The sequence below is a fragment of the Saccopteryx leptura genome, chromosome 6 (genome assembly GCF_036850995.1).
Source record: "Saccopteryx leptura isolate mSacLep1 chromosome 6, mSacLep1_pri_phased_curated, whole genome shotgun sequence".
In the NCBI taxonomy this organism is placed as follows: Eukaryota; Metazoa; Chordata; class Mammalia; order Chiroptera; family Emballonuridae; genus Saccopteryx; species Saccopteryx leptura.
Genome location: NC_089508.1, coordinates 187,032,331 through 187,056,298, shown reverse-complemented (window position 1 = coordinate 187,056,298; position 23,968 = coordinate 187,032,331). Strand labels below are relative to the sequence as shown.

The 23,968-nt window shown below is 49.2% G+C and overlaps 1 protein-coding gene across 2 annotated transcripts in view; it reads right to left on the bottom strand.

Moving 5' to 3' along the window:
• Positions 1–23,968, bottom strand: part of DOCK2 (dedicator of cytokinesis 2) — a 401,087-nt gene that overhangs the window by 308,270 nt on the left and 68,849 nt on the right. For both annotated transcript variants that reach the window (XM_066342684.1, XM_066342685.1), the window contains exons 20-22: positions 23,478–23,567; positions 21,603–21,703; positions 20,436–20,570 (exon numbers count right to left, since the gene is read on the bottom strand). In XM_066342684.1, coding sequence (XP_066198781.1) covers positions 20,436–20,570; positions 21,603–21,703; positions 23,478–23,567 — 326 coding nt within the window. The remainder of the gene's footprint in view (positions 1–20,435; positions 20,571–21,602; positions 21,704–23,477; positions 23,568–23,968) is intronic.

Below are 23,968 nucleotides of genomic sequence, written 5' to 3'. Positions count from 1 at the left end.
ATGGGTAGATAAAAGTGCAGTGGTCACCAGGAGGAGGGGAGCAAAGAGGGACAAATAGAAGGTGACGGAGAATAATGTGACTTTGGGTGATGGGCGCACGACACAATCAACAATTCAAATGCTATAGAGATGCTCACCTGAGACCTATATACTCTTATTGATCAATGTCACCCCATTAAATTTAATTTCTGAATAAAAATAATAATAAAACTTAGTTACTTAAATAAAGAGTGGCCTCCAGCAGCGTTCCTGCTGGTTGAGCTCACCTACACTCACACCCACCCCCCAGAGTCAACAGTCCCAGGGAGCTGTTTCCAAACGTTGCTGTATTCCTTATCCGAGAGACACAGAAATGGGCCTTGTCTCACCGACGGCTCCCGGGGAGTGCCTGTGAAGCCCGGCTGAAGGGTCCCTGAGGCGGCTGCATCCGGACCTCTCTGTGTCTGGGTATTTAACTCTTTCCAATAACCCCCTCTGTGCTTCGACCGGGCTTCCTGGTTCTAACCCAAGAGCCATGGGGGAGGGCCAGTGAGCACTTATCCATGCCTCCCATTGTACAGATGAAGAAACTGAGGGTCAGGGTGGACGAGTGACTGGGCTTCCCTGCTGTCTTTTCCATGGCATTTGACTGAAGTGGGAAGGGAGAGAGACTTTCCAGCTGTAAGACCAAGTCAAGGCCTTCCACTCCGCGTTACACTGCATAGGCGACTGAATTCGATTCCTGCCAGCAGGGCGTGTGACTTGCTCTGGGTCCCAGACCGTCCCAGTGGTAGAGCGTGAACCACCCTCAGCACACCCTTCTCCTCCCACGCTCTGAAAATCTAACGGGGGAGGGGGCAGTGACGCAGATCTCATGCGGGCGAGGTGGGGGCACCTGCCTCAGGGGGAACCCAGGGTGCTCCCTGTCATCCAGGTCACAAGGAAGTCCTTTCACACCACATGCTGGGCCAGGGAGGGAAATACATTCGACACCTAAGTTTCACAAACGATGAAAACAATTCCGGGCGGGGGAGGGGGGTGGCTTGGATTTTACATGGGCTACATCGGGGCCCCCAAATTTTTTACACAGGGGGCCAGTTCACTGTCCCTCAGACCATTGGAGGGCCAGACTATAAAAAAAAAAACTATGAACAAATCCCTATGCACACTGCACATATCTTATTTTAAAGTAAAAAAACAAAATGGGAACAAATACAATATTTAAAATAAAGAACAAGTAAATTTAAATCAAGAAACTGACCAGTATTTCAATGGGAACTATGGGCCTGCTTTTGGCTAATGAGTTGGTCAATGTGCTCCTTTCATTGACCACCAATGAAAGAGGTGCCCCTTCCGGAAGTGCAGCGGGGGCGGATAAATGGCCTCAGGGGGCCCGCGTAGTTTGGGGACCCCTGGGCTACATCATTAGGCAAAACTGTTGCAGTCTTAATCGTGTGTGTGTGTGTGTGTGTGTGTGTGTGTGTGTGTGTGTGTGAGAGAGAGAGAGAGAGAGAGAGAGAGAGAGAGAGAGAGAGAGAGATTTTTAAGCCCGGGGTTTTACTTGGAGAGAATGAGAAGAGTTGGAGGAACTGATGACAGTCGGGCCGAGGAGGAGAAACAAACACCTGCTTCAGGGAAAGGGCCTGCTGTCCGGCCAGCACGTACTGGCCGTGTGGCTTCACACAGACCCTATCCACACCTCCCCTTCCTTATCGATCAGGGGGACAGAATGCTCGAAGGGTTACTCTCAGGTCAGGAAATAAATGAGATAATGTCTCTCAAGTGTTGGACATTGCAGCTGGCAGCTACTGAGTATTAAGTAAATATTAGCTATTCTTATTTGTTGTTGATTCCTGAGCTCACAAGGGACCACGCTGGCAAAATTTCTGATCTGAGTAATCATAAATGAAAAGAGTATTTTGAGGGGAAAGTGACCAAGGAAGAAATACGTAATCGGAAGAGCCGAACTGGTGACGGGCATGCCCTTAGGCCCTGCGGGGCCCGCCCTAAGAAGCTGGAACTGTGCGGGGCAGCAACAATGCTCCATCTCTGCGAGGCCTTTAGCGGTGGCCTTGAAGTCAAGGGCACAGAAGACATAGTTTCAAGGTCCTTTTTTTAGTGCTTGGTCTCTTAGAGCTTCGGGAGGGAAACGTTCGTTCTGGCTTCAGAATTGCCTAGGAAGATGCTTCGGAAACCGGCGGATTCTGGCAGGGAACGGATTACTGATGGGCCGCTGGATTGACCTACAAGGGGCCGTGCTGGGCACGTGAGTCAGCCCAGGGCCTCCCACCTCAGCGGGCGCTCAGGCTCCCAGGGACTGGAGAGATAGAGCGGTCCTCGGCTTGCACGTGGCGCTTTAAGGAGACGCTGTGCGCAGCTGAGCACGTGCCAAATGCCAATGGGGCCCCATATGGTGCGCATGATGCTTTGCACCACCTTCCTTTCCCACACAGGCACATAAAGATCTCAAACAAAGATGCCAACCTCAGACTGGCAGCCCAGGAGAGCAGAATCTCACCGAGGCATCCTCGGGCTAGGCAAGCCAGCAGGAAAGTTTGCTTTAGAATCCAGAGGGGGTCCGTTCCCTGGCACCTGGCCGCACTGCGTCTTCCATTCCTCAGCCTCTTCCGGCTCCTCGGAGCCCCTTCCACAGGTGTCCTCCTGATCTCCTCCCTCCCTCTCCGAGGCAACGCAGAAACTCCGGTCAGGCTGCGGAGCTCCCACACCCTCCTCTCCCGCCTAGGAGCTGGGCCACCTTGTCTAAGTTTCTTAATCATTCTGGGGCTCAGTTTCATCCTCACAAAGAAAAAGTGGCACTAGCCCCATAAGGCTGAGAGTGTGCCACATGCCTAGCACGTAGTAAACAATCAATAACAGCCACTGTTAAATAGCATCGTGCTTTTCTTCCAATCTACCCATTTCTGCTTCCTAAACCTTAGGGAGGAAGAAATCAGCATCTTTGTAAGAATAATCACTGTGTTGTACCACTCACTGAACACGTACTGTGTGCCAGGCCCTGCAGCGGAGGGAGAGAGACATAAGAATCAGTCCCTGTCCCCAGGGAAATCATGAATTAAGCCAACGGCAGCATGTCGAAGCAACAGGGCTGGGAAGGGGTCGAGAGGTCGAGGGTCTCCTTCCTGAGTCACATCTTCCCTGCATGGCTATGGTCACCATTGCCACCCCTCGCTATGTTAATACATTTTTAACATTATTATTGAGCACTTTCTAAGAGTTAGACACTCCGCTAAGTCCATCACATGGATCAGCTCATTTGGCAGAGGTTATTGTCTACATATCATATATGAGGAAAGGAGGAAAATGGACTAAAGAGGCAAGCACAAGGGGAGGGCAGAGGGAACAGGGCTCTGGGGGCACTGACCGCCTATCTGGGGGCACCCCTCTGCCCTCAGCAACCCCTTCCCCACGGCCACCAGCACAGCCTGCGCTCCCCTCCACCGTCCCGCCTCCTGGCAGCCGTGGAAACGCCCCCAGGATGAGCCCCAGGCCCAGCGATCCTCCGCCTCCCACACCTAGTCACATCTTTGCCTGAAGACGCTCTTGGCGAGACACAGACTTGACTCATTTCACTAGTGCCTGGAAGCAAGACCGGATTAATTAGGCCTTTAAAATGAAATCACTGTTTTAAGTGTCTCCATGATTTTGTGTGGCGCTGAGCAAAACTAATCATATGATGATGTCACACCACACCATTTTGTTACTGTGTCACACACGTCGAGATACTCTGTGCCTCTAAATATATGCACTGCTAGGCGCTGGAGGAACACTGTGGAAGGGAGGCCACTGAAAGTGCATTTCCTTAGATCAGACATTTCAGCCTCTTTCCTCTCATGGCACGCATAAACTCAGTACTGAAGTTCTACGGCACACCAAAAAAACCCCAAAACAACCCAACAACAATCTGGGTTTTTGCCAATCTGACGGGGAAAAAAAAAAGTATAATTTTGATATATTCACACTGAATGTCTATTGTTGTGTTGGCTGTTCTCATTTTTTTTTATTTGACAATCTAAGGGAAAAGAGGTCAGTGTCCCTGACTAAATAGTCAGGTGTTGCACGTGTTAAAAACTCTCGTGGTTGGCCCTGGCTGGTTGGCTCAGCGGTAGAGCGTCAGCCTGGCGTGCGGGGGACCCGGGTTCGATTCCCGGCCAGGGCACATACATAGGAGAAGCGCCCATTTGCTTCTCCACCCCTGCCCCTCTCCTTCTTCTCTGTCTCTCTCTTCCCCTCCTGCAGCCAAGGCTCCATTGGAGCAAAGATGGCCTGGGCGCTGGGGATGGCTCCTTGGCCTCTGCCCCAGGCGCTAGAGTGGCTCTGGTCGCAACAGAGCGACGCCCCAGAGGGGCAGAGCATCGCCCCCTGGTGGGCAGAGCGTCGCCCCCTGGTGGGCATGCCGGGTGGATACCGGTCGGGTGCATGCGGGAGCCTGTCTGACTGTCTCTCCCCGTTTCCAGCTTCAGAAAAATAAATTAAAAAAAAAAAAAAAAAAGCTCGTGGCACACCCGTTGGAAATCACTACCTCAGATGAATGCTGTGTGCCGCACACAATGTGTCATGCAGACTGCACCGCGGCTGAGGCTTCGCCGCCTGAATGCCTCATGCTGTATCATCGCCACCGACTCGCCTGTCTTCCCCATGAGGCTGTAAGCTCCACGCAGGCAGAGATCAAGACTATCTTTGCCATAATATCCCCAGGTCTAGCAATAGGCTCAGGATATCAAAGGTGGGTGATGAACAGATGTTATCAACAAGTGATAGATTATGAAATGAATAAACCTCACTCAGTACCTTCAATAAGGCTGTACAGAATTGTCTTAGGGATCCAGAACTCATTGCAGTTAAGCTAATTCTCATGGTACTCAAACAAGATCTCATGGATGGTATAGTCATTTTTTTTTTTTTTAAGTGAGAGGGAGATAGTGAGATAGTCTCCCACATGCGCTCTGACCAGGATCCACCCTGCAACCCCTGTCTGGGTTCAATGCTTGAATCAACCAAGCTATCTTTATTGCCTGAGGCTGACACGCTGGGACCAGCTGAGCTATACTCAGTGTCTAGGGCCAGTGCTCAAACCAATCGAGCCACTGGCTGCAGGAGGGGAAGAGAGAAAGAAGGGGGAGAAAGAGGAGGAGAGAAGTAGATGGTCACTTCCCTTATATGCCCTGACTGGGAATTGAACCCTGGATGTCCATAAACTGAGCCAACACTCTACCCACCGAGCCAACCAGCCAGGGTCATCTTCAACTCTGCAGGCTTTATTTTTATTACCTTTGCTACTCATCATAGCTGCTACTTACTAATCATTTGCTGTGCACCAGGCCCTATGCTACCTGTACAAGTTCACTCAGCTTTCTACAGTAAACGGCAAGTCAGAATTTGAGTCCAAGGGTATCTGGCTCCAAAGTTCACTGCTTTAACCACTAGGCAATGCTGCCTCCAGGGAACAGAGCAAAGGAATAGCGGGTTGCCAGACTGGAACAAGGCGGGTGGTAGGAAAGCATTATTTGCCCAGGGGACGATGTTATGGGACTGTCAAGAGAAGCTAAAGGACTGGCTCTAACTTCTTCCTGCTCAGGCTCTAAATTCAAGGTGACTTGGCTGGTGTTTCTAGCCCTGAGCCAATAATTGGCTCTTTTCAGAGCAGGTGTAAATTAGTGACTCTACAAAAAAGAACCATTAAGCCATTCCTGGTTGCAGAAGAGTAATTACCCTGGAAAATTCACAACGCTCTTAAGATCAAAACCTGCCTATCCCCTTTCTCTCTCTCTCTCTCTCTCTCTCTCTCTCTCTCTCTCTACCTCACTTTCCCTCCCCCTGCCCCCACAACCTGAGATGAAGAATAATTAGAGCCAAGGCAGAGACCGAGTCTGTCTGAGATCATCATTGCAGGTCTTGATCCTACTTTTATAGAAAGAAACCGTTCGGTGCACTCAGCAGGCACACTGAAGTCAAAGCAAAAGGGCTGGAAAAGGTTCGTGAATGAGAGGGTCTTCTTCTTGATTCACCTGTTCCCTGCACGGTCATTGTCGCCATCCTCACCCCTGCCTTTACCACCTGAAGTAAATTAGAGAGTGTAGATGAAGACAGAGACGTTTGGTACAATGAGCCTGGAGTGAGCTGTCCAGCTCAGCGGTGGCCGGAGAAGTTCTCTCTGCATGGGTAACAGAGTTGAAACGTAAAGCATTATTCTATTAGAAGAGAAAGAGTAAAAAGTATCAGAAGGGGACTATGTAAGGAAGAGCTAGGACGACGACAGTGTTGCCAGTGTGAGCTGTCAAGTAACCTCGGCGGACAGGAGAACTCAATGCAGACGTCACTTCACTGAACATCGCCACCAGCCAATGAGCCAGGCTCAAACGGGCTCCTGGTACCAATCCTTTCATCAGTGACAAAAATTATTTCTACCTGAGCTGTTAATTTTCCAGATTCTGACAGTTGAGGAGGAATCACCCCCTTGGGGTGAAGAAGTTTCACTAAAACAGTCTTCTTCCCGTAAATCAGCCCAGATAAGGATGATGGGTGGAGGAACGAGGAAGAGACAAGCTCGACGCAACCTGAGAGGATCCTGTTTGGAAACGCGGCTGGAAGGAACACACAAGAATTAATGCAATCACTGGAGAAAAACTGCCTCGGATGGAAGCGGAAATAGCCTAAATTAAAAAACTGAAGTTAATGACACGGAAGAAATGAAAGAAAAACAATCTAAAACATTCGCTTTACTTCTCATAAACTATGGCAACCCTGCATAATAAATTAATGGTAAGTAGGTAATAAGATGTAGGCAGAAGTCCTGAAAAGAACTCTAAGTTATGAATAGAGTGTGATGCGTGCCCTGTGCCATCCTTCATTCTACTGAGAGGCGGTGTAGCCTTTATGTCATTTGGCAAGAACTAAGTTGCATAATTCTGCACATAAGTAAATTTCCCCATTAGCATGAAAAACAGTACTCAGGGTTTTCCCCCTCAATATAATTAGAAATGGACTATTCCCAAAACAATTGTTCCTAAGATTAGAAACACACACATACACACACACTGCCAAGGTTCCAAGTCACAGAGAGAATGATACGGATTGCATCATCTACATGAAAGAGAAGCTAATATTCAGCGGGTCCTTCCAGCTCTTTCCCTTTAGGCCCAGTTTGGTCTAAACGTTTGGCTACGTAGAAGAAAATAGGTTTTGGCTGGTTCTCTTACCATTTCTGCCTTTAATAGTTTAAACAACTAGGAACTGTTTATGATCTCTTAAGTGATAACCAAGAAATTAAGTTACAGAATGATTACACACACAGACACACACATACACTGAGTAAAACCTGGAAATCTATACATTAAATTAACATATTATCTCTCAGAAAAAGGATTGTGTGGCCTGACTAGGTGGTGGCACAGTGGATAGAGCACTGCCTTGGGACGCTGAGGACCCAGGTTCAAAAACCCCGAGGTCACTGGATTGAGCGCGGGCTCATCTGGCTTGAGTGTGAGGTCACTGGCTTGAGCTTGAGATCATAGACATGAGCCCATGGCTGCTGGCTCAAGCTCAAAAGTCACTGGCTTGAGCAAGGGGTCACTGGCTCAACTGGAGCCTCCCGGTTGAGGCAATATGAGAAAGCAATCAATGAACAACTGAGGTGCCGCAACTATGACTGATACGTCTCATTTCTCTCCCTTTCTATCTGCCCCTGTCTGTCCCTCTCTCGCTAAAAATAAAAAAAATAAAAAGTTGTGTATGTCAACAGTCCCCTTATATATTTTTATATTATATTCTGATTTTTAAACAAGTAAATTATCATAGTTAATTTTTAAAAACAGGTATCTATTCTTCCTTTGGGGTGAATGCCTCCTGCCTTCCAGCTCCGTTCTCAGTGATCCTGCTCCTAGAAGTCTTTCCTGAGTTTTCTCGCTCTCACCGTGGGAACGGGGACTGGAGGCAGGGGATCTAGCTCAAGGTCATATGACTGGAGGCAGGTTTTCCACTACACCTGAGGCAGAGAGCTGCTGATTCCCCACCCTCCTCCCGGTTCCTGGCATGGACTCTGGCCAGAGACAAGTGCCTAAGAAATGTCAAGTTATTATTACTCTAAACAGTGGTCGTGCCAAGAGCACCTGAACCCTGCCCTTCAGTCTGCAGCTTCCTGAGGGTGATTAACCCCGGCTTCCTGCTCCCTTCCACCGAGAGCCTTGATGTGTGGTGTGTGCAGTTAAACAGAATGTGTAGCCTCTTCCTTACTAATAATGGTGCTGGTTTTAAAAATACGTGTGCAGTAAAACTCTTTGTTTTGAAATCTGGGAACACCTGAGGAAGAGTCAAGTTCAAACATGCTGGGGTCTGCCTTACTGAAGAGCTCGTCTGAGCCCTGGGGTGTCTGTGGTCCAGCCCAGCTGCTGGCGGAGGGAGTGGTGGTCCGGATCCCGGAGCTGAGTTCTCAGCCAGGCTCCAGCATCCGTGTTGGGACCTTCAGCGAGTCATTCCACTCTGGGCACTGGTTCCCTCAGCGTTAAGTGCGCCACTTTTCCATTGGGGAAACTTTCAGGATTCTTAAAATGGTTTCTATTGTCAAAGAGTCAGCGAGGGCAACGCCAGTCATCGCAGACCGAGCCTGCCCACCGTGCAGGGTCCCCCAGCACGGTCTACGGCCTCCAGGTCAGAGCGTAGAATAGACACAGGTAAATCTTGAAGAGCCTGGATGTCATGCAGTCACCGGGCCCCATTAATTCCTCCTCCCAACGCCATTTCCATCCAGCTTTATCAAGATATGATCGGCATGTGACATTGTGTGACTTAAAGTGGACATCATAATTTGATGCACATACATATTCCAAAACGGTTTCCACAGTAAGGTGAGTTAACACATCCATCACCTCATGTAGTTACAGTGTGTGTGTGTGTGTGTGTAGGGTGAGAACGTGTAAGATCTACTCTCTCAGCAGCTCTCAGGGGTATAATACAGCGTTGTCAGCTGTCGCCACCGGAGCCATCCGTTAGACTGCATCTTGGTCAGCCCCACCCTCAGCCACCTCCCCGTCACTGCTCGCCTGGAGGGATCTCTCAGCCCACACCCCTTCCTTCCCTCTTACCCCCTTTCAGCCCGTTTTCTACACGCTGGCCAGAGGGACCATTTTCAAAACACAGAAGTGATCGTATCATTCTTCTGTTCACAATCCCTTTTTAAAATTTAATTTAATTTAATTTTTTGGTATTTTTCTGAAGTGATGAAAAGCAAGGAGGCAGAAAGACAGACTCCCGCATGTGCCAGACCAGGATCCAACTGGCATGCCCACCAGGGGGCGATGCTCTGCCCATCTCGGGTGTCGCTCTGTTGCAACTGGAGACATTCTAACGCCTGAGGCGGAGGCCATGGAGCCGTCCTCAGTGTCTGGGCCAACTTTGCTCCAATGGAGCCTTGGCTGCGGGAGGGGAAGAGGGAGATGAAGAGAAAGGAGAGGGGGAAGGGTGGAGAAGCAGATGGGTGCTTCTCCTGTGTGCCCTGGCTGGGAATTGAACACAGGACATCCACAAGCTAGGCTGATGTTCTACCACTGAGCCAGCCGGCCAGGGCCCACAATCCCTTAATAGTTTCCCCATTTCCTCTTTCAGGGCACCTCGCATCCGTCCTCCTGGTTTCACTTTTACACACATGACCATCTGCTCAATGACTCCCTTCCCAGATAAACTACAAGTCCCAGAAGACTCGGCCTGAAGCTGCCCATGTCACTGTCATATTTCCAGCGCCCAGCTGAGTGGCCCCTGTGGCTACCCACTAAATTCTTATAGGATAAACACTTGATGGTTACTGCACACCAAACCTCTACCCCTAGAGAAATATTTCAACTAGATAGAAACTTTCACTATCAACTCACGGGATAAAAACAGGGAACCCAGTCTTAGGGACCAGCGTGCATAGAACATGTCGAGCGTTCAAGCTGAACGTGAGGGACAATCAATGCTGAGTTAAAGGCCTTTTAGAAGTGGTGGGCTCTCACGGCGATTCTAAAAGTGTCGAGAGACACCCGGGAACAGAAAAGCTGTTTACCATCTTGAGATCCCCAGACCCTGAGACAGCACACATTCCTCTGGTCCCCTCGGCGCCTTCCAACATGGGGCAAATGACAAAACCCCAGGTTCAGAAGAGCAGGTTTGGAACGCATGCAGCAGACGACGGCTCCAGTGTGAGTGAGTCAGTGCAAGGCCCCCACCATGCTCTGTGTCGACCTCGTAGGTTCAGCAGAGGCCACATTCTGAAACTTATAACCATGGGGAAGGTGCTAGATTATTATATAGGCACCTCACACCTGAATCCTTTAAAAATTTTCCATCTACCCTAAAGACCCAATAAGCAGCAAACTTAACAACTGAGCAATATATACTATCACCTGGTAAGGAAACAAATTCTACTTTGGAGAGAAGCCCGCCTAACGTGCATCTGAAGTGGGTCACAGAGCACGTCCAGCCGTCCTGACAATTACGTTAGCGTGGTGAATTCCAACCTTCTGGCAACCTAGACCCTTTATTCTCCTGCATGTTCAGGCTTAGTTACAAGGGATTTGCAAACACATTTCCTAAACCTGTACATTTATTCAGGAAATTGATCCCCCACCCGAGCCATTGTCTGAGGAACTGTCAGTGTCAGCATTGGACAGAAATAGCCCTTTCTGCAAGAAGGCAAGGAGGCTGACAGCCAACTGGCTTCCAGACTTCGAACAAGGAGTTAACAAGGGAAGGAAATCGTCTACTGCTTCAACCTGAAAGAATGAATATCCTAAGATTTCCATAGCTTTTTGCTTTACTATCTGCCGCACAGATAGTCTTGTTCTGCAAAATTAAGCTATTTAAAGGGACAGTGGAAGCAGACCAGACGAATGCTTACACTTTTCCGGGAGCGGAGTATGAGACTGTTGCCAGATAGGAATGAGGTTGCCCAGCCCCCGAAGGACCAGCAGGGGAAGCCAGGCTAGGACTGTACCAGGCGCCGGACAACCCAAGGCACCTAATTCCCATGCAGATGACGGGCAGACAATTGCGCCTGACCCCTCTGCTCCCCGGCGGCCTCCTGACTGGAGATTAGGGAAGATGTTAAACTCCGGGAAAGGACTGGCTCATTTCCTCAAAGACCTCCTCACTGCAAAACACCTTGCGTGTGGTCAGCTGTCAGTCCCCGTGACCTCGCTGTGGCAGTTACATCGCTGCTATACGACCTCCCCGTTCCTGACTCCCGGCATCCATCCCTCCCTGGGGCCCTGTTCTCCTCCGTCCCTTCCACATGCTCGTCTCCTGCGTTTCATCCGGAGTTCGAGAGCACTGCTCACTTGGTGCTGGAGCTTCCAGCACCTCTGCGGAGCAATCTGTAACGAAAACGTGCACGCCTCCTCACGCTGAGCTGCACGTCTGTATTTCACCGCCTGCCACACACTTCCATCTGCCCGTGCCGAGAGACAGCTCACACTGAACAGGCCCCACACCAAGCTCGTCATCTCCCCCCACACACACCTGCTCCTCCCCTGTCCTCACGCCGGTGAGCGCTGCCTGGTCCCATGGCCCCGAAGGTCAGCCTCCGACCAGCCCTCTCCTTCCATTCCGCTCCCGCAGGCAGTTAGGTTTGGCAGTCCCGCCCCCTAGAACAAACAGCCTTCCTCACCTTCTCCTCCCTCTCCTCCTTCTCCGGCCCCACTCTGACTGCCTCAGTTCCCGTCTCCTGCCCGGATTATCGCCACAGCTTCATTACTGATCTCCTGCCTTCCCTCCTCTCCACCCTGGTCCCCATGCTAACCCTCGCTCTTTCCAAAGTCATCTTTCCAAAGCACGAGTGCAACCATGTTAACCTCCTGTTCCAGAAATTTGATGGCTCCCCACTGCCAAAAGCAGGGGTTTCCAAACGGCTCCTAGGACAAGACCATTTTAACCATGATTCTCAATAGATTCTTACTTATATAGAAATTACACTCGTGAACTATTGTGATTATAAGTCAGATGTTGATAGAGTTCAATTTCTTCATCTTGGACAAAAATCAAGACATTGTAATATTTTTACCTGACCTCAGTGGATTAATCTGTACACCTGCTGAGGTATTTACTCTGCGCTCTGAGGACAGAGGGTAGCATCTACGCCAGGGGTCCCCAAACTTTTTACACAGGGGGCCAGTTTACTGTCCCTCAGACCATTGGAGGGCCGGACTATAAAAAAAAAACTATGAACAAATCCCCATGCACACTGCACATATCTTATTTTAAAGTAAAAAAAAACAAAACGGGAACAAATACAATATTTAAAATAAAGAACAAGTAAATTTAAATCAACAAACTGACCAGTACTTCAATGGGAACTATGGTCCTGCTTTTGGCTAATGAGATGGTCAATGTCCAGGTCCATATTTGTCACTGCTAGCCCTAACAAGTGATAGGACGCGCTTCCGGAGCCATGACGCATACGTCCCACGTCACCGGAAGTAGTACCGTACGTGAGCGACACCGTACTTACTCCCTCTCACTGACCACCAATGAAAGAGGTGCCCCTTCCGGAAGTGTGGAGGGCCGGATAAATGGTCTCAGGGGGCCGCATGTGGCCCACGGGCCGTAGTTTGGGGACCCCTGATCTACGCCAATATCCCCAGCAGAGAGGGCGAGCTCAAGCCCTCGGCCTGGCATTCAAGGCGCTTCTTGGTCTCGCTTGAGCCCGTGTCTTCAGGCGCACCATCCCACTCCTCCGCTGGCACAGCCTCGCCCACCGGCCGCTCCTCGCCACAGCTGGGCTCCTCGTGATGGGCATGGGGTGGCACACAACAACTCGGGCTTGGATGTCACATCTCTCCCTGCCAACGTCTGGCTGTGTGACCTAGAGTCACTTTCTGTACCTTTCTGGTACAGCCTCAACGTCCCCTGCTGTAAAATGAGCATACCAACCCCCGTACTTGGCAGAGTTGTTGTGAGTATAAAGTGAGGGAAAGTGGAAAGTGATCAGTGGACCCTCAGAGTAGCAGGAGTGATTGGAATTCTATTTCACACGTTGTTCCCTTGATTTACAATGGAATTACGTCCCAATAAACCATCGTAAACTGAAAATATCACTATTCGAAAATGCATTCCATACACCTACCTTAACCAAACATCACAACTCAGCCTAGCTGGCCTTAAACGTGCCTAGAACACTTCCATTAGCCTACAGATGGACAAAGGTCATTGAGCACAATGAGAACACTGCAGAGTACCCTTTGTTTACCCTGGTGGTCACGGGGCCGACCCTGCCACTGCCCAGCCGCTCCAGGGAGGGTCGTACAACGTGTCACTAGCCCAGGAGAAGATCAAAATCCAAAGTATGGTTTCCACTGAATGTGGAAAGTTCAAAAACTGTCAGTCGAAGCATTGTGAGTAGGGGACCGTCTGCACTTGGGTTTCGTGGTTCTCTTTTCTCTCATGGGCAGGCTTCTTACATACCTTCCAACGTCTGGGTTAAAACGCCACCTCCTCTGAGATGAATTACCAGTCCTTCCTGGCAGAGTTTGTCCCTTACACCTCTCCGCCCCCTCGGGACCGGGTGGCAGCCTCCGCTGAGCCATACCGCTGACCACTGCTGATTCCCGGGAGCTGGGGGTCAGCACTCCGTCTTCCCACCAGATTGTTGCTACTTGAGGAAGTCTGACAAGAATTTCAGAGTTCCCAGCACTTAAACCAAGTTCCTAGCACAAAAGAGGTGCCCAATAAAACTTGATCAACATTTCCATATGCAAAGGGAAAAGAGGACTGCTTAAAAAACGCACGCATAGGCAGATTTCATGTTATAAAAAGGGCAGCCGAACAAACCGCAAAGCGCTAGAGGCTGTGAGCTCCCCCACTGCACTGTAGCAACTCGTAAAACAGAGAAGAAATTAAAGGGAAGTGACTGTTTGACAACATCCTTTGATGACAGTTTACTCTTCCATCCTGATCGGATGCCAAGTTAATGTTTTCATAAAATAATTCCATTAACTGCAATTGTTCAGCTCACCGAGCCATTACTGTCATCAGAAAGTGAAATTGTATTCAAAACCGAAAACAGAGGCTTACATAGGAATCAAGGATATTAACATGCAAACAAATTATATGCAGGAGAAACGGGAATAGCACCGTGGCTGGCATTCTAGCCCAGGCTCGGCGTAAACAAATGATTATATTTTAATATTTAGTCATACATGAGCAACGAAAACAAAATCATGCTGGCAAGGACCTTCGAGTTACAGTCATATTTGTTTAAAAAGGCAGAGGCTTATGTAGTTCCTCCAGCTGCAGGCGACACTGAGCATGCTCGCGCTTTATTCAGACCATCTTGCCAGCTAACGTATTCATGACCTAGAGGATATACTAGCATATACTATTTACAGAAGAGGGAACTAAACCAGTGGCCGGGCGAGGGGGAGGCTGGGAGTGGGCAGAAGAAAGCGAGAGGCAAAATGAAAAGGCAGAGGCGAGCACCGGAGAGCATCAGATCACCTGGTGCTGAAGGCAGTTAGGGAAAGGGCACTGACTCCTGGCCCTGGGAAGCATGCCAGGCTGGGGCTGTCCGTGTGGGGACTGAGCCGTGTTCCCGAGCTGCCTGGGCTAACAACAGAGCTGCAGCCCCAGCGCAGGCAGGTGGCACTGCGCAGGCGCGCTGGCCAGCCGTCTGGGTCCCAGGTGGGGGGCGGGGCAGGACCACACCTGGCGCTGCTGCAGCTCCCCACAGGATGCTGAGTGCGGTTCTCTTGCCCCGGCCAGTGACTCTTTCCCAAGGGGTGTGAGCTCACCTGGGCTGGCCCGTTGTGAGCTTTCTGTTCCCCACCTCACGGGGGAGGACACGGGGAGAGAGTCCCGGATGCCTGGAGAGCTCCGCGGGAAGGTGGGATGCCTTTCCTGACAACTCCTCCAAACTATCGTTTTCTTGGCTGAAACCCTTCTGTGCCCGGGGATGACAGCACCCGAGCCCACGCAGCCTTGTGCCTCTCAGCTGCCCTGACAGCATCCAGGGTCTCTCTCAAGACAGCCCCTCCTTCACACTCCACACAGACAGCCCGGGAAAAGCGGGGTTCTGAAGCTGGGTAATCAGATGAGTGGGATGTGAAGCCTCGCCCTGCTGATTCTTAGCTAAGTGACCCCGGAGCTCAACTCGGGGCCTCAGCTTCCTCTCTGTGAGAGGGGGACAGAGGCGGCGCCCCCACTGCACGTGGAATGGATGCCATGTGCTCCGCGTGCTGCTCTCGGGGCTTGGAGCACAGCACGCAAGAGACCCCTGTCCCCCTGGAGCCGACAGTCGGCCGAGCAGGGCGAGGGCATGAACAAACACATGACTGACTGTTACACAGCATGTTATTGTGTGTTCAGTTCCACGGGGAGGAAGGTCAGACAGAAGCAGAGTGAAGGGGTGGAGTCAGAAGTGCCGGGGGCGGGGCCTGCATTGTAGGTGGGGCCTTGAGGGAGACATCTGAGCAGAGGAGTGAGCAAGCAGCTCTCTGGGGAAGGGTGCAAAAGCCCCAGGTCAGGAGTCTGAGCCACAGCCCACATGTGGCTACACCGAGGGAGGGAGGAGGAGTCCCAGGAGGCGATGTCAGGACGTGAGAGTCTCTACAGAATTTTCACGAAGACTGATGAGAGGCACTTGACTGATATATACATGAGGGCTATTGTAGGCATGCCTGTGTTACATAGGAGAAAATTGAGCTTTAAGCCAAGTAAATAATTTGTCCAAGGTCATAAACATTAGTAAGTAGTGGTGGTAGAATTCAAACCCAAGTAGCTGAGCTCTGGAGATGGCGCCTTTGACCACTGAGCAGCCTGCCCCTCATAGCCAAGGGGGTGGGGACGAGAGCGGAGGAGTTGGCGGATGGCAGGGCATCCCAAGGAGACTGGGATTACACAGAGAAGGAGGAGGAAGCAAGAACTAACATAAGCAGGTCTGCACAGAGCAGAAGGAATGGTGCAGAAGACAGGCAGAGCGAGCAGGGACCGGAGAGGTGGGCACACGGCCGCGGGGGGCTAAGCACACACTCGGGGCTGTGGAAGCAGCAAACACAGCAGGGCCCACCCAGTGGAACAACAACAGACCAACGTGAACTCATGGGGCCATAAAAGTCCCTGCTTTGTGGGCCTCAAAAAGCAGACACCTGGTAAAGGTGTCTCTTCCTCTTAAAAATAAACAGGAAGAGATGTTTAGGATAGCGTGATGAATCAAGACACTAGAACTTCCTCTTCCTAACATAAATCCGAGGTGTGGAAATAGGCATCCTGCTGTCTCTCCTGGTGAAAACGTGGTAACAGGTAACGTTTATTGTGTCTGTGGAATAAGCACTGGAAACCACATGGAGAACTTTGTACATGAAAATCTCCTTTCATTATCAAGACACAAAGAGCTGGTTTATCCCCATTTTTGGAAGAGAAAACTGGGAGGCTGGGCCACTCACTTTGCAAGCCAGGCACTTACGGGGACAGTAATGTGACCCCCTCCGAGGTCTGTCTGATATGAACACTGACCATCACTGAGCCAACAGTGAGCAGTGCAGCACTAACCACTATCCCACACTGCCTCCTGGCCCCTAACCTCTGGCAGCATGAGGATTTGCGAGGAATGCAGACGGCGGGAGCATATCCCACGGCAGCCCTGTGCACCGGATCGTCTCTCTTAGAGCGACCCTCACAGGGCGCTGCCATCTCATTCCTCCGGCCTGGCCAGGCCCGGCCAGCAGCAGGGGCAGCTGGTCAGTGTGCATCATGCAGATGAGCGAAGTGCGGGCGGCTCCGGACTCTAATTCCACAGTTCCGGAACCTTGGGGATCAGCTCAGCTGGCCGTCTGAGCTTTAGGATCAAAGGAGGTTTGTGAAGAAGCACAGAGCCTGGAAGATAATCATTTCAGCTCTTTCTGGATGTGCCTCACTGTGCTCGCTCCATCTCCCCCAGGGGCTCAGCCATTCTAGAAAAGCCTAGTAGAAGCTGGTCCTATTTATGGCCACCCAACCGCTTCTGGAGACATGTCATACAAGTTCGGAGTCTCCCGTATTTCTGAGCCTGCCTTCCTAGGGCAGAAGCTCGAATGGACCCTGCCAGCTTCCATTGCAGCCACAGCGCAGTGGGGTACCCAGAGACCCGGCCCGGACTGGGACTCAGGAGCTGGTGACACAAGAAGAGGGGACAGGCTATGGGATAGAAATGAATAATTATAAAAAATATTCCCATCCTTTCTCTTCCTCCCTTACCCAACTACATGCTGCACAGCAGTCCGGGAAAATCTGAGCCCCCACGCGTTTGTGCACGGTGTGCCCCCCCCCCCATGACAAGGGAATCGCTAAAGGGAGCAGGATCAGCTGCAGTTATGCACATGAGGAAAGAGAACAAAGGGATGATGGGAAACAAACACAATACCAGACACAATAAGCCCCCGAAGCAATCATTATATTACAATTTTCCACCAGCTGGCTCAGAAACCGCAAAGCATCGAACTTTCTGTTTTCTGGCTGCCTCAGTGAAGTGTCCTCCGAGTACAGGGAAAATAAGCCCATCGCTACCCAGCGTCCTTGAGGATGCACTGGGGAGCAAACCCTGCTGAAGACCCGAAAATGAGCAAGGCACAGAAGACGCGCCTTCCCTCAGACCCTTCCTGCAGCCCGGCCCGCACCTATGTGCTTGAGAAACGAGTTGAGATTAGGTCTCTCCTGACCTGTGGTGGCACAGTGGATAAAGCGTCAACCTGGAACGCTGAGGTTGCTGGTTCAAAGCCCTGGGCTTGCCTGAGCTGGGTTTGCCTGGTCAAGGCACATATGGGAGTTGATGCTCTCTGCTTTCCTCCCCTTCTCTTTCTCTCTCTCTCTCTCTTTCTCTCTCTCTTGCTCTCCCTCCTCTCTAAAATAAATACAGTGTGTCTGTAAAAGACATGGTGCACTTCTGACCGGTCAAAGGAGAGCAACAAAAGACGGTAGAAATGTGAAATCGGCACCAAATAAAAGGAAAACCCTCCCAGTTTCTGTAGGATAATGTGGCAGCATGTGTGCATTAGCAGATGATGATGTAACACCGTGTATACAGCGGAGCAGCCCACGGCCATGCCAGTCAAGATGTGGATGGTACAGAGGAAAGTTCAGTGTGTTCTGTGGCTCGCTAAATTCAAATCCGTGACCAAAGTGCAACGTGAATATCGGCATGTTTATAACGAAGCACCACCACATAGGAATAACATTACTCGGTGGGATAAGCAGTTGAAGGAAACCGGCAGTTTGGTGGAGAAACCCCGTTCTGGTAGGCCATCAGTCAGTGACGAGTCTGTAGAGGCTATACAGGATAGCTACCTAAGGAGCCCTAAAAAATCTGTGCGTGAGCCCACATCGAACCGCACTGAATAGGTATGAAACTGGGAGAGTTTTCCTTTTATTTGGTGCAGATTTCACATTTCTATCATCTTTTGTTGCTTTCCTGTGACAGGTCAAAAGTGCACCATGACTTTATGGACACACTGTAGATTGGGTCTCAATTACCTTAGAGACCTCTCCTCCCACTGCCTGCCTTCTCTTAGCCTCCAAGTGGACTTCGCCCAGCAGGCAGTTTTGAGTGTCAATGAAGGTTTGCATGTTCTCCTGGGGATACAGTAAGGACTAATGCATCAGCCCACTGCTGAAGAAGCCAACGGTCACTGTGAGAGCCAGCGGCACTGACTGTATACAGTACATGAAGACCTAGGGGCTCTGCATGATGCCATGCCTGAGGCAGAGAAGAAGAAAGCAAATGTACCAGTGCTCCGCTCTCATGGACAGAAGAGACCAAAACTAAGGGGGAAGACAGAGAAGGAGGGAGAGAGAGGGAGAGCAGGAGGGAGCGAGGGAGGAAACGAAAGACAGTAACATTAACACACCGAAAGAAAAGATAGGGGCAGAAGACATGTTAGATGAAAAGAATATCTTCTTGTTGCAGACTGAAGATCTCACTTGCAAAATAAAAGAAGATATCCTTCCCTATTATTCTGGAATGACAATGTTGGAATCCTTGAGCTCCTCCAAGAAACTCCACCCTTAGAAAGACCCACAGTTGTTTTCTAATTGGTTTTCAAATAACTGACAAGCATTTCTCCAACTTAGAAGAATACCCCTAAGAGTTTAATACACACTGTCTGCCTTGACTGACAAACATATATTTCATTTTTGGAATAACCTGAAAGGCATTTGTTTTGTAACACAGTGTGGATCACTCATCTCTTTTTATTTATCACCTGAAATCTCAACATGTTCTAGGAGAATCCCAAATGATCACCGGTTTCAGATGACTGGCGGAGTATGAAGCCATCGTAGCCCACCCATCATCATGGACGAATTGATGAGTACAGACTTCTGCTTCCTTTTGTCCAACAAAACAGCTGTACATCAGAAGTGGCTGAGCCAACCCATGGCTCCAGAGGTGCACATGTGACCACCGCTATGCAATCTGCATATTTATTCCACTGATCGCATTGTTTAAAACCTTAGTACATGACCCAACACAGTCATTGGTATAGGATTTTGCTGGAACAACAAGGAACCCAGGGTTGCCTAAACTAATGCAACAGAAACCTGAGGTTTCAAATGGAAACCTCTTTGGAAAACTTGCCTTAGAAGGCAACCAGCGAAAGTAAAGCAGAGGCCAAACACAGGGAGACAGAGACTACCCTCATGACATTAAGCACCTGGATCCAGCCAATCTACCCCTTGGGTTTTTCAATAATGTAAACTATAATAAAGTCCTATTTCTCTGTAAGTCAGTTTGAGTTAAGCATTCTTTATCTGCACCAGTAAAAATCTGGACATTACATTCCCAGTATGTTTTTTCTTATCTCCTATTACACACAACCAACCTAATCATACACATTACCGACCCCCAACCTAACTTTGCCTTGCTAGCCAGGAATATAAATTGTTCTTCTGCAGGTTGCATTTGAATGCCTCCATTTCTAAAGCCCTTTAAAAGGGCAGCTAACCTCTGTGATATTGACTTTGAGCCATGATATCTTTTGGGTAGTCTAGCATGTCAGCTTACCTTTTGGTCACTGGGATCTCAAGGACAGACAGGTCAACTGCAAATACCAACCCATTTGTCATGTACAACCTCTAAGAGCAGAATAAATATCAAGCTCTCTGAGTTCTGCTTTCTCCACCCCCATGGAATATAGATTCCTAGAGAGTTTTCACCGTATCTCAAATTAAATGAAGAAGAATGTTAGACCAAACGCTCAAACCACAAATCATTGTTCATCGGAGGAAGCATAACTCTACAACATGTTAACATTTCTTCTTTTCCCAAATAAACTTACAAGGAACAATTATTATCTGTTCAGGGATCTCTTAAGTTGGATTTTGTAAGTTGTTTTTGATTGACGGCTGGTTATAATTTTCTAAGAGTTTCTCCAATGGTGCAAATACTGTTGTATCCCCAAGGAACTGCAGAGCTAATCAATCACTCTTACATAACAAGTACTCACTGTGAAAATAATGTCCTCGACCGAACAATGAACTTGAACACATATTCCAAAGCTTTCAGCGTCCTGAGGATTGGCTCACATTGCTCCCCTCTGCTGGAGGTATCCAAGTAAGTCTTCAGCACCGTCATCAGTTTCCTGAACAAGGGATTGCATTTTCAAAACACGTCTCTTCCCCACCCTCAGCATGGTGATTACTTTGGTCAGTAAAATTATAAGGCTTTCAATCAAAGGCTAAAGGTGGTTGGTGGTATAGTCAAGTTCATTCACTCATTTACAACCATAAAAATAACTCTGTTTAAAAATTATATTTAAATACAGAGAGTGAATAATGATTTCTTGCCTGTGAAATGCCAGCAAAGAAAAAAAACTGGAGAGGAAGAAAAATCTTTCGACTGGGAGAACTAGTCGCAATCAGAATGCAATTGGGATTGATGGTGGTGATAATGTCTTTTTTTCAGCTTTTTCTTCCAACTGAAAACGTTCTCGTAATATTACGGGATTCCACGGCTTAGACGCGCTCCTTGTTTCTTCATTCCCGGCAAGGCAGACTTCAAACAACTGGACCTCCTTGCAAGGCTCCTTCACAAACTTGCCTCCACCAACCTTCCCACCATCCTCTCCCATCTCTGACCCTCAGTTTCCTGTACCCGAGCGACTGTGAGCTCCTTGGCAGGTGCACCGTCTTCTCTCTACCAGGGGTCCCCAAACTTTTTACACAGGGGGCCAGTTCACTGTCCCTCAGTCCGTTGGAGGGCCACCACATGCAGTGCTCCTCTCACTGACCACCAATGAACGAGGTGCCCCTTCCGGAAGTGCAGCGGGGGCCGGATAAATGGCCTCAGGGGGCTGCATGTGGCCCGCGGGCCATAGTTTGGGGACGCCTGCTCTAGCCTTTGAATCCCAGTGTTGCTCACAGGTAGCTGCTCAATAATGATAGCTGAATAAATGAATGAATGAATGGACACTTCCATGTACTGCTGCCACCACTGAGTATTCATCTCAACCTACGGGCTTGCATATTTCTATTTAATCCAAATAACCAAGGCACAGAATAGATTTTTTCAGACAAGGGAGAACTCATGTAAGCTAGTGGCGAAAGGAAAATACTCGAGTTTCTCATGCCCTAGGCGTCCTGGCGGGGCAAGCAGGAGGTGCACAGTTACTCACTTGTAAGCTAAGGTAGCACTGAAATGCTGTTGAATGTAAGCCTCCAGAACGGTGTTGAAATGCTGGAACTTCCGGTCAGCAATGAGTCCTATTATGTAGATCTGAGGAAGAGGCAAGGAATCAGTGTTTGGAGGACAGACCCAGGGCAGGAAGCCATATGCACATGGCATAACTGAATGCCAATCAAAATTTTTACCCAGGAATTAGCTCACTGATAATATATCTTCAATCCTTTTCATTAACAGAATGTCTCTCCTAAAGTGTTTCACATAATACACTCCAGCCTGACCAGGCGATGACACAGTGGATAGAGCGTCGGACTGGGACTCAGAGGACGCAGGTTCAAAACCCCAAGGTTCCCGGCTTGAGCGTGGGCTCATCTGGTTTGAACAAGGCTCACCAGCTTGAGCCCAAGGTCACTGGCTTGAGCAAGGGGTCACTCAGTCTGCTGTAGCCCCCTGGTCAAGGCACATAAGAGAAAGCAATCAATGAACAACTAAGGTGCCGTAGCGAAGAATTGATGCTTCTCATCTCTCTCCCTTCCTGTCTGTCTGTCCCTATCTGTCCCCCTTTCTGTCTCTATTTCTGTCACAAAGATAAATAAATAAATACATACATACATATACAATACATACCGTAATTTTTGCTCCATAAGATGCACTCCCCCCCCCAATGGAGGGGGAAATGTGCATCTTATGGAGCAAAAAATACAGTATTTTATTAAATATTTTAACACACCATTTGGTTCAGAATATTTTTTTCCTTATTTTCCCCCTTAAAACCCTAGGTGTGTCTTATGGTCAGATGTGTCTTATGGAGTGGAAAATACAGTAAATACACTCCAGAGCATTACAAGATTGAAGGGGTTCATGGTCAGATAAGTTTGAGACATTTCAGGTTACTGTGAGACTGGCTTCTTTATTTCAAGACTTCTCAGCGTCTTGAATACACCTACATGCATCGTGACTCCCCAAGAGGGTCATGCAATGTTCTGCACTTTCCTAAGTGGTTGAATCAAAAAATCTTTTTGTCAGGAAGCCTCTTTCCTTGAGGCTGGCTCTCCAGGAGACCCTCTTGGGAAGCACCAGACTAAGTCACAGTTGTCTTCAAGAAACCTCTTCAGAAATGTAAATGTCACTGACACATTAACACTTTCCTGGTCACTGATATCCTACAGCAAAAGTTCCTTGTGTTTATTTTGACATGACACTGAAAAAAAAAACATAAGTTGGGACAGTGAGAGAAGAAAGAGACCACTTGGGGAGAGACAGATCTGGGTGGTGCGCAACTGTAAAAAGGTTTGGGGTAGGCAGACGGAAGGTAAGGACTCCACTGGAGTTGGGCACTAAGAGGGAGGAGAAGGAGGAAGAGAAGGGAGGAGGAAATAGGAGGAAGGAGGAGGAAGAGGAGGAAGGAAAGAAAGGAGAGAAGGACTAAAGAAGGAGAAAAAGAAGGAGTAGTAGGAGGAGGAAGATAAGGAGGAGAAGGAAGAAGAGGAGGAGGAGGAAGAAGGAGGGGGAGGAGAAGGAGTTTTAGGACACCTTTTGGGCCCTCCACAACCTGGCCAGAGACTAGCTCCTGGCATCCCTGGAAAGCCAAAGTGTTTATTTACAATAACCAGCTTCATGGACTTTCAACCAGCGCTGATCTGACATCAACACTTAAGATTCCCCTTTCACCCACTCTGCCCATGCATTTAAGTGAACTCCAACCTAATGAAAGGGAACAGCAGTTCATTCATTGGTCTGGTAGCCCAACATTACAATTCCTGGAAAAGACTTGTGAAAGGGGCCACAAGGGCCCTAAGTTCTCAGGGTTCTCTCAGTAAGACACACATTAATGTCTAATGTCAGAAACCTCTGTCCCCTCTCTTACCAAAGCATCAAAGACGAGGATGTCGTACTCATCACTCTGAGAGTGCTCCATCATGATGTTGAAGAGGGCATCCAGAGTGTCTTGGAGAAACTGGACAAAATAATGAAGGTCACATTAAGAAAACGTGCAGGTGACCCAGAAACCCACGTCTCAATCTATACCCAAGAGAATGAGAGCACACATCCACCATGTGCCATGGTCAAGGGGTGTCACTTTATAAGAAGCAGAACTTGGAGCACCCTCGTTGTCCACCAACAGCACAGTGGACCTAACCAGGTGGTGGGCACAGTGGATAGAGCGTCGGACTGGGACGTAGAGGACCCAGGTTTGAAACCCCAAGGTTGCCAGTTTGAGCGCGGGCTCATCTGGTTTGAACAAGGCTCACCAGCTTGAGCCCAAGGTCACTGGCTTGAGCAAGGGGTCACTTGGTCTGTTGTAGCTCCCGGTCAAGGCACATATGAGAAAGTAATCAATGAACAACTAGGGTGCCG